Source organism: Trichosurus vulpecula, chromosome 8, assembly GCF_011100635.1.
Source record: "Trichosurus vulpecula isolate mTriVul1 chromosome 8, mTriVul1.pri, whole genome shotgun sequence".
Taxonomy (NCBI): Eukaryota; Metazoa; Chordata; class Mammalia; order Diprotodontia; family Phalangeridae; genus Trichosurus; species Trichosurus vulpecula.
The window spans coordinates 185954194-185972024 of NC_050580.1; the positions used below are offsets into that span (position 1 = coordinate 185954194).

General features: G+C 41.4%; 1 protein-coding gene across 1 annotated transcript; it reads right to left on the reverse strand.

Moving 5' to 3' along the window:
- Positions 1 to 964: 964 nt before the first annotated feature.
- LOC118829805 (splicing factor 3B subunit 2-like) lies at positions 965 to 4568 on the reverse strand. The gene is made up of 2 exons (XM_036736678.1): positions 4441 to 4568; positions 965 to 3506 (listed from the first exon to the last, which is right to left on the reverse strand). Exons 1-2 carry the CDS (start codon positions 4566 to 4568, stop codon positions 965 to 967), a joined length of 2670 nt encoding a protein of 889 aa, XP_036592573.1.
- Between the last annotated feature and the right edge of the window lie 13263 nt (positions 4569 to 17831).

The following is a 17831-nucleotide window of genomic DNA, read 5'->3' on the forward strand; positions in this document are numbered from 1 at the left end:
ATAAAACTTCTATCTTCACTTCTACCCTTATAATGTGAATAACAATCTTTGCAACCACTTCCCTACCAATAATGTTTTTTGATAAAGCTACCTTATTTCCTTCATACAGGGTACAATTATCAATCATCTTTCTTCTTTTATCATTTATTCAGTTATTAATCATGCAGGAAGTTTATTTTATACAAAAGGATTTGTAGTCCTAAATTTAATTTCTAATAAAAACAAATAATTGCATCTATATAGCACTTAAAGGTTTACAGAAACATTTTCTTTATAAATAGTGAAACTGATGGGGGAGAAGGTCCCACAATCATTTAGAGCTAAGCTTCAACACCTAACATTATACGTAGCACACTAAGTAACACTTAGTGTTTGCAAAATGGTTAGTTCTCTAATATTTCTCCTTGTGCTTTTCGAATGTTGTTCTCCCTATTATCCCTTATATTCCCTCTACTTCCTCCCCCCAAAATGTATATACATAAAACACATATTTGCTATTGGCTCCCTTCCTCCTCAATTTTGATGGTCAGAAAGAATCAAGAGTGCAGAAATAAATCATAATGATCACTGTTCTAATGAGAAATTGCATGAAACCATGATTCATGAATTTCAGGATTCTGGGTTCCTACAATTTGGGGGATTTAACCAGGATATTTCACCTTTCCATGTCTTAACTACAAATCCCTATGATTTTTTTAATTTGAAATTTTTGTTTTCAATACCACCTACACTTTCCAAAATGTTATACCCCTCTTGCCTTTCCAGAGAATCATTCATTGTAGCATTTTTTTTTGTTGTTTTTTGTTTTTGTATCCAGTCATCCTTTCCCTGGGAGGGAAGAGAGCTTTATTTACAAAACAGGTCTGAAATACCAGCGTGGAAATGAACAAGAGTCCTTGAATCAGGAGGGATCTGGGCCCCAGGAACTAAGTTAGGCAGAAAGATGAGCCAGGTGTCTTCAGGGTTAAAACTTGAATTCTTTGTACTTCTTACTGCCCTCTTGGCTGTGCTGGGGCTGAGCCTTCCGTTTCTTTTGCTTCTGCTTGGCAGCATGTTCGGCCACCATGTCACTGAAGTCCTCCTTCTCCACTTGGGCCTGCTGCTCGCGCATGTGCTCCTCGTATTTCTGGGTCATGGCCATGGGGTCCAGCTCCAACTCCTCTGGGGCCAAGGCCACTTCCACTCCTTGGAGTTTAGGGGCTGGGGCCTTCTGGCTCATCACCGTAGACATGTCATAGATATGGGTGGAACCCATCATGGCACCTCCCACCGTAGCTGTTCTCTTCTCAGGCAGCACAGCAAACAGCTGGGGGGTCTCACTGCCATCCATGGCCTCTTCAATCTTCTTTTTTCTTAGTTCAATCAGCTCAGGCGTCTCCATCCCAGCTGGCACTGATGAAAAGCCTCCAGGGGTGATGAGACCACTGTCTGCAGGGGTAATGAAGCCCGTTTCATCAGGCTTATCTTCACCACTCTCTTCTTCTTCCTCCTCCTCCTCCTCCTCTGAGGATTCCTCCTCTGAAGGCTCCAGCTCCCCCCAAGGTGTCCGGTCAACCTCCTCTTCCTCTGTCTTAGTCTGGAATTCTGCTGCATTGGTTCCAAACACATCTCCGTAGAGAGGCTTCCCAGTCTCATCCACAGGAGGTTTGCCCCAGCCCCCTGCGTGGTAACCGAAGGAACAGCTCTCAGGAATGGGAGAGTTCAGTCCTGGGATCTTCAGGTTGGGGTAGGAAGGGGGAGGTCCGTAACGCTGCATGGCAATCAGCCACGGGAAAGGAACTTTGTGGGCATTTGGTCCCACTGGCATCCCCAGCAAAATCCTCAACTCATCAGACAAATCTCCTGGCTTCTTCTCCTTCAACCGGGTCTCAAACTCTTTCCCCTCATAGTAAAGGTCCCCATGAATCGTCAGCTTTGGCTTGGTCTGCCATTTGAAGAAGGCATCATGTAGCTTCTGGTAGTCAATGTCAATCTTCCCCATCTTGGGTCGAACCTTCTCTCGCATTTTGGACTTCATGGTCTTCTGTTCTTCCTTCTCTTGCAGAGCCTCACGCATCTCCTGAATCCCTGTTCGTTTGATAAAGTCTGGCAATTCAAAAGGGGGCTTCTCAATCCCCCGCTTGCCCTGCAGGTATTTGCGCTTAAAGCACCAGTGCCGTGGAACTGGCACTGAGTTCCTTGTGGCCTTCAGGTGCACCAAAAGCTTGGGGTCCTGGGCTGTCACATCGTGCATCTCCACCACATCTGGCCGGGCCACCAGCTGTTTTAGTTCAGCCACAGTAAATCGGCTCATCCTTCGCAGTTTCTTCTTGGAGAGCCTGGGAGCCTCGGGTTTCTTCTCCTGCTCATCATCACCGCTGTCATTGTCACTGTCTTTTCGCTCCTCCTCAAAGCCCTTCTTCTTGGGGGCTGCAGAGTTTTCTAGCTTGTCTAATTTCTCTGGCTCCTTCTCTTTCTTCACATCAGTCAGCTTGAAAGCTTCAAAAATCCTTTTAAAGAAGATGAAGTTGGGTTCATAGATCTCAGGCTCCTCAGTCACATACTCAATCTCTACTGCGGCAGCAGGAGAGTCTGTGCCTCCAGGGCACGATGCCTCTTTCTCGTGGCCCCCTGGACTCCCAGAGGTGGTAGTACGGCTTGACGCTGAACGCTGGGGCTTCTTCTTCTTCTTGCGGTTCCGTCGCTTTTGGTTTTTCACTTTCTTGGATAAAGATGCTGTGTCTTCCTCAGTCTCAGAAGCTGAGACCCCTAGGGATGATCTTGTGTCTGTCTCCATGTCCTCTTCATCATGCGCTGATATCAGCTCTTCCTGTCGAGTCTCCTTCAGCTGCAGGATCTTCTCTAGTGCCTGGGGGATCTTGGGCCCCCCACTGGGGTCATCTGTCTCTCTGTTTTCTTCTCCTGGAGGAGGCAGGGGGTCCCGAGGATGGGGGCCTGGAGCCCCAGTGAGGACACCAGGGGGTGGGAGACCTACAAGAGCTGCAACTCGAGGAGCCACTGGGGGCCGAGCCCCGAGGAGACCTATGTCTTGAGAGGGCCGAGGGACCATGGAACCCATCTTGGCCATCTCCTGTCGTTCCTGTTCCAGTAACACAGCTGCTTGCTTTTCCCGCACCATCTTGGCCTCTTGCTGCATCAGCATGGCGGCCTGCTGCTGGGCCAGCTTCAGCTGCTCCTCTTCTGACAGGGCCACGGGGTCACCTACCCGCATGGGGGGTGGGGGCCCCAAATTCGGTGGGTATGGTCCTGCTCCCATGGGTAAACCAAGCCCTAGACCTGGTGGTGGCGGCCGTGATGGCGGATGCAGCGGGGAGAGTCCCATAGGTGGAAGAGGCAGGGGGATTCCAGAGAGCTGTGCTGCCACGGGGGGTGGGGGGGCGGTTTTGTCTCCATCCTCGATTCTCAAAACTGGTCGATCCAGCACAACGCCTGTCTGCCGGGTATAGGCCTGCAGTCTCTCCACCAGCTCCTCTTGGCTTCCTTGCAGCTCGGGCGTGGCCCAGGCCCTGGAAGAGACCGAAGAGCCACAGTCTCCGGCTTTTTTTTTTTTTAAAAGAAAACAATTCAGCAAAAACAAGCAATACGTTGCAGTATAGCAGAAATAGTAATAGCTCTTGAGTAACAACACCTGGGTTGCCCTCTGGTGCTTATGACCTTAAGCAAGTCACTTAACTGGGCCTCAGTTCTTCATCAGTAGAATGAAGGGCATTGACTATTAGTCCTTTGAGGTTCCTTTCAGTTCTATGGAGCTACAGCAACCAAGTTTGGCATTATTTGTAGTATTCCACATTTATAATCTCTCAACTTGCTAAGAAGGGAGGGAGGAGCTTGGTTACTACAATTTCACATAGTTCAATAACAATTGTGTTCTTCTTTCCATTTACGTAAGTTGTACACAATGTGCATACTATTTTTACTGGTTCTGCTTACTTTACTTTGCATTAGTTATGTCTTCCTGTACTTCCCTCCATTAATTATACATGTCATTTGCCATTTATTTAGGCTTTCCCTAATCACAGAATCTACTTTGTTATTACAAAAATCAATCAATCCACACTTATTAGGCACTTTTAGGTGCCAGGTGCTGTTCTTGGAGCTAGTGATTCAAATACAAAAAAAATGAAACAACCACTGGTCTCAGCAAGCTTACATTTTATCAGAGGAGATAACACATACAACTTAGAAGTAAGACCCCAAAGATCATCCAGTCTAACCCCCTCATTTTGATGAGGTAATTGTCACCTAAAAAGGTTAAGTGACTTGCCCACTGGTTAACAGGTACTAAGTACCAGCGTCAAAAGTCAAACCCTAGTCTTTAAACTCCAGACCTGGTGGAATTTCCACCACGAGCTAGTGGAAGGTTCTGGGGCTAAGTTTTCAGGAAACCAACAGTGGTCTTGGACAAGTCAATCAACTGCATTTTTAAATGCAAAATGTCACTGGGTCATGGCCATGGGGTCCAGCTCCAACTCCTCTGGGGACAAGGCCACTTCCACTCCTTGGAGTTTAGGGGCTGGGGCCTTCCGGCTCATCACCGTAGACATGTCATAGATATGGGTGGAACCCATCATGGCGCCTCCCACCGTAGCTGTTCTCTTCTCAGGCAGCACATTTCTAAGTAAATATTGGTCTTTGGATCCCAAGGTTATATATGCTCAGATATGCTCAGCTCTTAACTTACAATTCAAATCCCCTATGTCAGAAAATTATCTTCATGGGCCATATAATTCATTACCATGCACATTCAACATAATTTTTTAAAAAAACCACTTACTGAATGCTTACTATGTGGAAGCCACTGTGCTAGGTATTAGATACACAGAGACACTCAAAATGCTTACATTTGGGGTGGGGGGCCGGCGTTGGGCAGGGTATGCAGCTAAGTAAATACAAGGTAATGTGAGGAGGGACAGGAAAGGGTAAAAAATACCTACCTGAGTCAGGACAAAAGAAAAGATCCTGCAGCACGAAGGGCATTTCAAAGTAGGGGCGGCAAGCTCGCGCAAGTGTTCAGAGGAAGGAAATAACAAGCAGTTTAGGGACAAGCCAGGGATAGTCTCGCTCTAACGAGGACCTTAAATGGAAATACTCAGCTCGCTCCTCCTTAGGACGACGCCGTCCTCCCGCAGCCTCCGCGGCACAGTTGTTGTCGGGTCGTTTCAGTCCTGTCTGACTCTGTGACCCAATTTGGGCGGTAGAGTAGCGGCTCCGAGCCCGTCCTTTGAGGACACAGGCAATGAAGGTCTCGTCTGGTTCAAGTCCTCCAGCCTCAATATGAGAGGAGGAGACGCCGCGGCTCCTCCTCCGGATTCCCTCACGAGCCACGCCTCGGGCCGCCCTCGGCCCCGCCCCTAGGGGCGTGGCCCGGGTGGACTTCCGCCTTGCATCCCCAGCCCAGGAATAGTCCTATTCCAAGCGCCCCTGGGACTGGCTGGAAACCACGTACCTACTATTTCTGACCTTGCCTCTAGTTGCATGGGTTTTTGACTTACGTGTGTCCCCTTTTTTAGCCTGTTGAAGCCTGTGGAACCCTTCTCAGAAAAATTATAATACAAAGGAAATCAATAATACTGACATGGCCATCAAAATATTTTTTTAATCAAGTGCACAGACCAGAGATGAAGAACCTGTGTTCTAAAAGCATTTCTATTCATCTCATGTTGGGGTGTGCCATAGAACTGTGTGATTTACATTTCATCGATCAGGGTACATATACAGTGTATTCATTCTGTTGATCAATTAATTATTTATAATAAAAAATAGCACTTTCAAAAACATTTTCAAAGCATTTTACATATGTCATTTGATCCTTACTACAACCCCATGAAATAGGTTCTCACACTATCTCATACTATCTACATTTTACAGATTGAGAGAGGTTAGGTCGCTTTGTTTAACCTCTTAAGGTTAACGTCTTAAGGTTGCTTCACCTTAACCAAGGTCACACACGCAGACAGTTCTCTGAAGTAGGATTAGAACTTGGATTTTCCTCACTCCAGATACACCTCTCTATCACTACTATAACTACCTGACTTCTATGGGGGCAGGAGTACCAGGTGAGGAACACAAGTAACTGAGAGGATCACAAAAGGCCCCATGTGGAAGGTGGCATTTGACCTGAGCGTTGAAGGAAGCTAGGGATTCTGAGAGGCAGTGGTGAAGGAGTACATTCCAGGTATGGAGGACATGCTTGTAAAAGTGTAGAGGCAGGCAGCAGATAAAATGTTGCACACAACCAATTTTAGGCATTGAAGCCTGCTGAAAGTATGGTGCTATTTCAGTCACATAAAGAGCAAATCAAATCAAAATAAATAGATAAATATGTGCCAGATATATGTTTATATTATGTGATGGGTATAGATAAAGTGGCAATCTGCTTTAGCGGAAAGGACAATAGAGTTGGAGTCACAGGACTTCAATCATTCAAGAGCATTTGTGAAACGTAAGTGTGCCAGGCACACACAGTTGTTAGAGATATAAATACAAGAAAAAAAAACTAAACAGTTATGGTCGTCAAAGCATTGCCATGGATGAAAGAGTAGGGGGAAAGGAGCGCAACATCTACCTAGGTAAGGAATTTAAAAATATAATCAAAGTAACAGTTATGAGAATCAAAATGGGCCTCCTGTAGGAGGAGGCACTTGAGCTGTCTTGAAGGAAGATAGGATATCCCTGCTCAGATACTTAGTACCTGTGTGACTTGGCTTAAGTCATTCGACTTCTCTGGGTCTCAGTATCTATATCTGTAAAACTGGGAGATTAGAGTAGGTGATCTCTAAGGTCCCTTCCATTTCTGACAATCTGCTGTCTATATGTGGGTAATAATTCCACTTTGCCAACAGAGATTCAAAAAAGTTAAAAAAAAAAGATAAGAACAAACTAGGCAGAGATTAACTTGTAAAGTTAAATAGCTAGAAGACAGCATATTTTCCAACGGCCTGTTTGAAGCTCAATTTGGTGGAGAGGGTGGTTTTAATTAAAGTCGTAGCCTGGCCCATATGGGTAGTCCTTTGAAAATATGAAAATGTCTTTTAATGACATAAAAATATCATCATCTTTGGGTAGTATAACTCTCCAAGTTAGTCCCTGGACTTTCCTTCAGGATCTAATCTGAAATCAACTGTAGCCACAATTACAGAAGTGAAAGGAACCTAAGTGATAATTTAATACAATTGCTCTCCAAAATATCTCCTCTGTAACATTCCCAACGGGGAAAATCCACTATCTGCTAGGGTACTTCCAGTGTTTTGGGGCAATTCAATTGATGTGGGGTCATTCCTAACTTTTAGTATTTTCCTTACATTGAGTGGAAACTCACCTGTGACTTCTACTTATTGGTCCTAGTTCTGCTCTCTTCTCTTCAAAAAGTTTAAGCCTCTTCTATATATCTCTTCAAATATCTGAAGACACCTTTTATGTCTACCTCTCACCCTCTTCCCTGTTCCCAAGTCCTCTCTTCCCTAGGATAAATATCCCTCCTACTTCAACTGGGAAAAAAAGTCTGGTATATTCATAGCCTTATTATCAGGGTTAAATATTGTCACACTGGGCCTTATAAAGCAGGGTGGTAACATAAAGATCATGTTTGAATCAAAGACCAAGAAAGCCAGGGTAGAAGCTGGAACCTAAAAAACATAGAAAGCACATGAAGGCCAGAGAGATCAGTAGAATATCATAGGAAAATGACAAAAAATAAACAAAACAAAACAAATTATAGCCAGTTGTGATCAAGGAAGATGAAAACTCAGGGTTCAGATAAATAGTAGGTAAAAGACTCAAAGAATTTGTAGGTCAAAACAAGGCACTGGATCAATGCCAAGCACAGAATCAGGAGACATGTTAGACAAAGAGCCTGTGAAACTGAGGCAGAGGCTGCCTCAGACAGAAAAGTACTTATAGTATTTTGCCAAAGTGGGACTCAATGACTAGATTCCACATGTAGGTCCAAGCCAGGCTTCGAAGACCACTGCAGTGCAGAAATTAGGCACACCTGGAAGCTTCTGATGAGGCTCAAATACCGCTTAATGCAGCAACTCTCTGCAGCTGACAGTTCCTGATACAGATGGATTCAAACTATCCTTAGGAAAATCAAAATCAGCAAGTATTCACTAAGCACCTGCTATATTCAAGACACTTTTTTCACTTGTTCATAAAATGTACATTGCCTATCCCCCTACTTACCAATATTAGTCCAACTCCTTGTCCTATTCACAACTTCAGAAAATACAAGTGACTCCTTAAAGCAAAAGCACTTTTTTGTGGGTTTTTTTTTGGTCAAACCTAGATAAGATTAAAACCTAATAAAGAGTGAATAGGAATGAACTGTCAATTTTTATTATGCTAGTTTTCATTACTTGTCTGCTTTCCAAGAAATACTTATAGGACACATTCAGTTTACAGGTGAAGGTCTGCTGAGTAAGAAATGCCAAGAGAAATGGAAAAACTCAATGGAGAAACCCAAAGTCCAAAAGTTTCTAAGCAGGGCCATACACTAGATCTTAGGACTGAAGACTCTCGGTGAGGTCACACTATTTTTGCACAGTTTTCCACTGAGGAACTTCTAATGGACCAGAAGAGTTTTCATCAGCATTTACTACTTTACCACTGAACTCATTCCTGAATATCTCTTTCTAGACTAGGGGCTAAGTTTCTTTTTCAAGGCAATACCAATGGCCATAAGTGATTTCCCCTCTTAAAGGAAAATATCTGTTTCAAGTAGATTGAATTATCCTGAAATACCCAATGTCTACTTAATATCCTCCTTGCCTTCCTTTCCTCACTTTCACACTTTAGGGAACTTTCCCTCATTTAAGATTGATTTACTTAAATGGTCTTGTTACGACAGCCCTGAATCCCTGGTAATTTTTTTTTGGCCTTTTTCATGTCTCTAGCACTTAGTATGGTGACTGGCATCATCATTTTCCACTTGGCTGAATTCCTGGATTTCATCATGGTCTCCAGAAACTCATCATCCTACAAGATTATATCAATTCTGAAATTCACAACTCCTTAATACCCTTGCCTGGGTCATTTCATCATTTCCTACCCAGCTGCAGTCCTCTGGACTTTATCATGCCCCTCTGATAAGTACCATCATTTGCTACCTCCATTTCAGCTTCATGCCGTGTGTGTGTGTGTGTGTGTGTGTGTGTGTGTGTGTGTCTGTGTGTGTGTGTGTCTGTGTCTGTGTGTCTGTGTGTCTGTGTTGTCTTCCCCAATTAGACTGTAAGATCCTTTCAGGAAAGGACTGTCCTTTACATTTCTTTCTCTCTCTAAAGCTTAACATGGTGCCTGAAGTAGGTGCTTACTAAGTAGGTGCTTAATCAATGTGTATTGACTGCTTGACTGGCACATTACAGATGTATAATAAAAACTTGCCAAATAAAAATAATACTTTTAATGAATCATACAGCTTCTCACTCAAAGTAATTCATAATGATTTTATCATTCACCTCCCAGTTTCACAGAGGGAAAAAAGCAAGAGATAGGTAGCTCCATTATAGAAATGGGAAATTGGGGCACAGAGAGAGTAAGTCATGATTGTATAGTGATTGAATTTAAATTAGTAACTTGATATCTTTATCTCTTCATAGCAATACCCTGTCTTAGTTAGAAGAGGAGTGTGAAAATTTGAACTACATTCCAACGTATAACCTTGCTTTAGCCAAATACTTTTCTAGGGTGAAGTTTTATCATTTGTAAATATAGAAAATGATGTCAACTTTCCTTCTCATAGTATGAGAAAGATGAATGATAAAGAACCCCAAAGTGCTAAATAACATGTTTGTCTCAGAACTGGATTTATATTCAAAACAAATTTCCCAAATCACATCTTGCATCTGTAGTTGGCTGTTTTGCGTGTTGAAGGCAAACAGAATTCTGGTTACAATGCAATATTTATGGTCACAGGGATTGGGATTCTTTGCTTTCATAATTTTAGACTGGAAGTCCCTGAGTCAGCTGAGAATGAACCACTGACATACACTCCTACAGAAAACAGATCAATGATTTAGAAAGCCCCCATTTCTTCCTCCAGCTGCAAGGAACTGTTGCTCTGATCTATGCTGTAATTGAACAGCATTGCTGCTAGTGAAACAATATACAACAGCAGGAGACTACCAGCCAATGCAAATCAAAAGAGAGACCTCTAACAACAGAGTAGCAGAAAAGAGATTCAGGCCTGTAATACACTCCCTCTTCATCTCCATCTGTTGGCATCCTTCTTTTGTTTCAAGGTTCAGCTCCAGTGGCATGCCCACTATCATGTTTTTCCTGGAAATTTTCTGCCGGTCCTGGTTACCTCCTTCTCTAAACTGCTTTGACAACAACTGAGCTAAAGCTGCAGAGGACAGAGTGAACTGTGATAGGAAATTTAGACGTTTTGCCAGGTATTGGCGTAATTTAAATTGAGGAATACTAATTCAAGGTAATGTTAATAGGCTCTCCTATCATAGAGACTAGTATGATCAAACCATTTTCTTCTCCCTATCTGCCTCCTTCTCTCCCCCCCCGCCCCACCCCCCAGAGATAAATGGTATCAAAACCATAGTCCACTCATTAAACATCATATAGTCAATGTTTTCAACCTTTCAAACTCTAAAGTAAAGAGCAACATAGTGAAGTTCAGGGCTAAGAGCCTAAGTCAGAACTTAGCATTTCACCTCAAACTACTCATAACTGAATTCTTTGCTAACAGAATGGCAGCAATACCAACATACTGGTCTAACGGTAGAGGATGGAGAAAGATGGCAGACGTCAAAAGCTGCAGAAATGATAGCTGACAAATGAGGCCACACAAGAAATTGTTCTTCCCAGTGGAAATGTAACTTCTTGCAACTTTTCCTAAATCTCATCTCCCCAACTAGACTGCAAGTGTTTTGGGGGCAAGGGACATGATTTATATTTCTCTGTGTCTTTCACAATCCATAACATTCTGAGAAGTATATATTATAGGTTCAATAAATACTGGTTGTGTGGTTGAAGTACAAGGTCAGCATTAGGGAATGAACTTCAGAGTAAACTTCTGGATCCAGATCATTTTCCCTTTGTGTTAGTAGCTTGGATTTTGAGCTATTATCAGCTCCCAGTAGAAATATTACTCTCCTGACCTAGGCTACTTAGGTAGGATCTGGGAGATTTCAGCTTGTCATGAGAATAGCAACTCCCAATGCAATCTGCTTGGTGCTGGCAACTTAGTTAATGAGTTCTCCAAGGAAATTCTGTGGTTCGGCATACTGTTCCCAGTAAATTGGATTACAAAGGTTTTTTTGTTTTTATTATTCATTTTAAGAGGTATTTGTGTGTAAATTGATAATATGGTTTCCCTCCTAAAGTCAAAGCTTCTCTCATAAACAGAATCCTAATTTCTTTTTCATTTGATAGAAATTCATGAACTGAAGATAGTGTTCTGATGTAGTGCAGAACCTAATGACACTAAAACACCAGCTACTCATTTTGCATGCTAAAGAATGCTTGTGGTATAGTAATAGCATTGTTACTATTTGCATATAGATTTGCCCATCACGGAGGTTAAAAATGCATTTTATGATTTTCACAAGCAATATCACACAAGCAGGACTTCATGTGTTGGTAATCAAAATGGGCTCCTAGCACTCAGTTCAACCAAGTGCCCTTGAAGAGTTTGGCCTTTGTTTCCATGATTAGATTGGGGTCCTTGATGACCTCCTTGCCTCAGGGGAGAGCCTAGTTTATATAGGTTTGAGTGGCATGTTTGGGACATTAGAGGCTTTTAGACCATGTGGGTTTAAGTCACCTCTTTGTGACAATTTCAGGTCACATGGGTGAGTCGCATGTGTGACTCACCCTTGACCCTGAAAAAGATATAAAACCAGGGGTTGGCTTTCTCTTTTTCGGAGCTCTGAGCCACAGTCATGGTGGCGCACAAGACTCTGGGCCAGCTCTTGTTATGAGCTCCTGGGCTGAACTTAGATGTTGGTAGCTATGAATTGTATTTGGCCTGTCTGTCGATGTTTATAATTTGTTTGTATTTGCTCTGAAGTTCAGAGTGCTGGCTTTTTCCCCTGAACTAAGTGAATGGCATTTGTATGCTGAATTAAAGTAAGCTTGTTAACCCCTTAACGTTGCTTTCCTTAGTAAAGCAGATCAAAAGAACGTGGGCTTTGACAGCGTTCTTGTTGTTGGGCTTGTGTTGGTCTTTCACCCACACAACAACTGCTAGCCGGATTGCTGAAACACTTCCTTGGATTGAATCTATAGAACCTTTATATATTACCTACTTTATAAATAAGACAAGATCTACAGAGAAATTACCCAGTAAGTTTAGAATCCAGAACACTTCATTTCAGGAAGCAAACAGTAATTATTCCTGTCTTTTCCTATGTGCGACTTCTACTGTTGCTGTTCCTTCTAGACCACTGGGTTTTGACATCCATCCTGCACCTAAACTTTTCAATATGAATTGTTTTCCTCTACTACAACTTAAATTCTTTGAGGGAAAGAACTATATTACTTTTGTTTTTCTACCACTAGGACTAAGCATAGTGCTAGGCATATAGTAAGTTTGCTTACTATAAATGCTCCTTTCTTCCTTTCTTTACAAATATTCTTGCTTTATGAATATTATCTAATTTTATACTCATTCCAACCCTGGGAGGTAGGTTCTATTATTATTCCCACTTAACAGCTGAAGAAACTAAGGGAGAATTAGAGGTTAAGTGACTTGTCCACACGGCTACTAAGTGTCTGAGGCAGGATTTGAACTCATGTGTTCCTGACTTCAGGCCCAATGAGTGAGTATTCTATCCACTTCACCACCTAGATGCATCTCAAAGCCTTTGGCTCCTGTCAAATTACATTTTCACTACTGGTACTCTACATCTGCTGATTATAACCCCCATCTAAATTCTGGTCTCTTCTTACAATCACCTTCCTACCCTAGATTATTACTGAACTGTTCTTCCTAATTCAACCTGGTTTGCTTGCCTAGACCTAGTCCTCATAAAATAAGCACTTAATACACATTGGTTAATTGATTTATCTATTGATTCCCTGCATTTGATGACTTGTCTGGATTCAACCTGTGACCACATATACCAGCCCTACGCAAACTTCCAGTTCTGGCCACTCCTGGTCCATCCCAGGCTGCCCACGCAGCATGACACTAAAGAAAGTAATAAATAATCAAAGCTTACAATTATTGAATGCTTTATGGTTTATGAAGTGCCATTATAACAACAACTGTGAAGAAGACCAAAACATATTATTGCTATTTGATAGATGAAGAAAATAAGGCTCATAGAAACTAAGTGATTTACATGCTTCCTATATGTAGTAGTTGTCAGATTTAGGGCTCAAACTCAGGTTTTCTGACTCTAAGCCAAGTCTTCTTTTTATTATGCCATCCTACCACCAATAACCCTAATCAAATATAACCTGTATCCCCCACTATAAATTCTATCATCCATCTATCTCTATCATCTACCTCTCTGCCTCCACCTATCTCTCTGTCTCTATGTGTATGTGTGTGTGTGTGTGTGTGTGTGTGTAAAATCTCTCTGTCTTTCTATCCATCTATATCTATCTCTATCTACCTGTCAAATCCCACCTCTCCCATTCCCCATATGACTTTTGTCAAGTCATTTGACCTCTTTTTTTTTTGTTGTTTCTCAGGGGCAAAACAAGGGTATTAATTTAGATGAACTCTCAATCCTTTCTAGCTCACATTATCAGAATCTATGAGCAGGAAGTAAAATTCAGTGTCTAAAGTTGCCCCCAACCCAGTCCTTCCATGAAAGACAATTAAGGTTCTGAGGAAATTCAGATTAGGACACCATGTGGTTAATTGTGGAAATTGAGTGAAACATACTGATTCCATCTTGTGACTCAATTCTGGAGCTAGCTTAGTTTCTTTTTCAATTATGGGTCTCATCCAATTTCTGTCTTATGAGAAACTTTACTCAATTGTGGGAATTGGGAGAAAACCTCATTGCATTGTTTGAACCTAGCCTTGCATGGCTGGGAAACTGGACCACCTCCCCCTAGCTTAGAGATCCTTAGCTAAGGACCTAGGTTATGCTGACCAAAAACCCAGTCAGATCCAAAGACTGATGCAAGGAGTTTTCTCACAATTGTACATCTCAAGCAACCCATATGTCTTATCTGAAAACTGGCCCATACTGATCAATCAGTTATTGTTTCCACGTTCCCTTGATTGTTTACAGATACTTAGGGAGTTGGGACACTTCCTTTTCTGAATTCAGTGAATTGCGCCTTTTCACTCTCCCCCTCCCACTTTGGAAAGTTCTTAATTTTTCATCCAATTAGAAATCAGATTGCCTATTTTGCATCGTTTCTTTTTAATTATTTGGCCTTAGTTGATTGTTTTTGATGTATAAAAGTTTGTCTCTCCCTGTATTCAGAGTTCAGGCCTAAGCTGAGGAGGCCTGGTCTCCCGTTTTGTTGGGTAATTGGCATGCATTACTTAGTAAGTCGATATGCTTTGAAGATTGAACCTTTTTTTTTTACTTCAGTCATTTCATCTTTCACCTGCCACAGTTCTGAAGAATAATTAGCAGAGAAGATAAAAGTTACTGTTGCATTTCCTATGGCAGTATACAAGTGCTCTGGATTTTTACTTCCTTTTCTGGAATCATTATATCCATCTAGATTAAGTATAATTTAAATTTCTCTTTACTTAGTATGAAGGATCAGAAAGGTTTTAATGCTGCTTGTGCAAAGATATGGATCCTGCTGGACTTGCAATCTAAATAAAGGCTTCATATGTATTCTATAAACTGACATTACATTGACAAAACAAACACAATCCTTCCAACTCAGATTAAGGAACGGTTTGTACTAGAGCTCTTTCCCCAATAAAACATTCATTCCTTCAGTGATAAGGAATGGGAAAACAATCTGAACCACAGAAAAGCCTCAGGATTCTGAACCCCAACACAGTGATAGCATGTGTTAGTTGTAGGTTCAGAACAGAATTGTCATATTAATATTGTTTCACATACTCTTCTAAAGTATGATTCTTGGTGTGTCCTACTTGCTTCTTTGACCCTGTTTCTGTCCTCTTGACTGTTCCAGTTCCAGTGGCTGTTGGATATTTTAAAAGCGCCTCTTAGGCTTTTCTCTGCCTGATTGTCTTATCAGAGAGAGGATATATCCTGTGACTCTGATTCCTAATGGACCCAAGAATCAGATTACTGAGATGAGCTATCTTTTTCTTTCCTTCTTGCTACTTCTATCAGTACCTAAAAGGAACTTCTAGGATAAAAATTCCTCTGTTCTTGAGTCATTTCAGTTGTGTTTTCTGGCCAAAGATACTGGAGTTGTTTGCCATTTCCTTCTGTAGCTCATTTTATAGATGAGGAAACTGAGGCAAACAGGGTTAAGTGACTTGCCCCAGGGTCACATAACTAGTGTCTGAGGCAGAATTTGAATTTAGGCCCTCTTACCTCCAGGGCCTGGGCTCTATCCCCTACTGCATTAGCAAATACCTACTCCTTGCTTTGAGTCACTTGCTTGGGAAATAAGCCTGTAAGCTTAAGTGAAAGTTGTTAAAGAGAGCTGTTAACTAGGACCTTTAAGTTCCCTCTGAACTTAAATTGAGGTTTTGTTTCTTTTTTTCCCTTTAGAAATCTTTATTATTAGTATTCTTTGATTTCTGTATCTCAAATGGGTCCTCCTAGGGAAGAGATTCTACGATCCAGGTGAAATTGATTGTTTGTCCTTTCTTCAGTTGAGAAGTAGGCGAATCAATTTATCCTCATTGCCGCAGCATTTAGAAGATGCTATTTTGAACTTGATGGGGAATACTGGGAGTATGACTGTAAGGGAAGCTTAAGACCAGGTCATGGAAAGCATAGGGTGTCAGATCCACAAATTTAGGGTTTTTTCTCTCAAGTGATAGGAAGTCATTAAAAGTTTCTGAGCAGCGGAGTGATATGGTAAGAGCTGCTCATTAGAAGGAATAAGTTGGCAGTAGGAGCTGTAGAATTAATTTGGAATCTTTTTATTCATTCATTCAACTCAAGCCAGGCTCAAAGAAAAAAAAATGCAAACATTTCTATTCAATAGCAAATTTGCTAAAGTTTAATACTGGTGAAACCAGTCTGTATCTTCTTGCCAGTGGACACATGCTTATGCAAAAAAAGAGATTTGCATTTATTTTAGAACCTCCGTACCTGGGAAAGGAAAACCTCAGTAGTCCAAGTCCTCCAACTCAGACTTCTCTTTGAGTTCTTTTTAGCCTCATCTCTGTAAATAGATAGCTGATTTGAGTTATTAGATGAGGAAAATAAAAGGAAGTAAGGGTATTAACGATGAAAAGAACTTCCTCCAGGATATACAGCAAGTCAATGGAAGATGCTTATCTCCCACTGCAGATCTCTCCTACTCAGGAAATTATAGTTTTAAAGGGAATGACCAAGGAATGATACTGGGGTCATTGATCCTATCCCCCTGCCTCCAAGCAAACCATCAAAAAGATGATGCAACCTCCTCTGAAAAAATTCCCAGAAAAGAAACATTCATAAATTTTTATTCCCCAGGGTCTCTTTCAGTTTTAAAAATCTCTCATAACTCAAAGTTCTAAAAACAAATGTTTAGAAAAAAGTTGTTTTTACATGCAACTGGAAAATAAGATATACAGGCAATGGGGTATAGAAATCGATCTTGCCCTACAAGAAAGTAAGGGGAAAAGGGATAAGGGGGGGAGTGGGGTGATGGAAGGGAAGGCAGACTGGGGAAAGGGGCAATCAGAATATATGCCATCTTGGGGTGGGGGGAGGGTAGAAATGGGGAGAAAATTTGTAACTCAAAATCTTGTGGAAATCAATGTTGAAATATTAAATAATAAAAAATAAATTAAAAAATCTCTCATATATCTAACTTAAATCTTTTCTAATTTAGAACATTTCCTTCTATATTTCATGGGGTGGGGGGGGCAGAACCTTTACCTTCAGTTTTTCCTTTGCCTCTGTTACGTGGGCCCAAATCAATAATAAAATATAAGGTCATTTTTAATCCTTATAATCCTAAAGGTATTATTTACTTAAAATGGAACTCGGTTTCTATAGGATGTTTCTTCTGTGTCAGTAAAACAATAATCACCCCCAGTCAATATCTCAATTTCATGTTGAGATAGGGAGGGACAGAAATTTGTATTTCCCCTTTTTACAGACAGATGAACTGAGGCAGAGCACAGGCAGGGCAAATTAAGGGAAAAGCTGGAACTAGAGCTCAGGCCTACTGAGTGTTGACTCTTTCTCAAAATATTTTGACACTGAAGTCATTCACAATTCACAGTAACAAGAAATAAGTGGCACATTCTTGGCACTTATTTCCTTACTGTTATAAAAGGTAGAAAGCAGGACAGTAAAATGAGAATCACCCTTAGAAACTTCTTATTCTCAGAAAACAAATTAAAATGCCAAGGCAAAGACATAACACCTAGTGCAAAGACAGCTTCCTTCTCTGATAAATTTCCTGCTCTCAGAGAAAAACGAATAATGTCATTTGGCAATCTACAGCAGGCCTATGATATTCTCCTGACTCCAGCTCTGGACACTGACCGTGTTATAAAGCAATGAATTACAAAAAAAAAAAAAAACAAAACTACAAAAATTTCCAATTCTTCAAACTAAATTTCAATTTAGCTTTCCTGACTTTAAAAAAATGCAATCATATAAGGTACTAACTACATAATCTTGAAATTTATTCAGGTTCATAAAGGAGCATGAAGTTATCAATTCCAGTAGAATCCCCACCAGATTTCCATGCCAACAGTAAGGTTTTATTCCAGTGCTGTCTTTTCTACTCTCTGTGGCATACTGACATGGTGC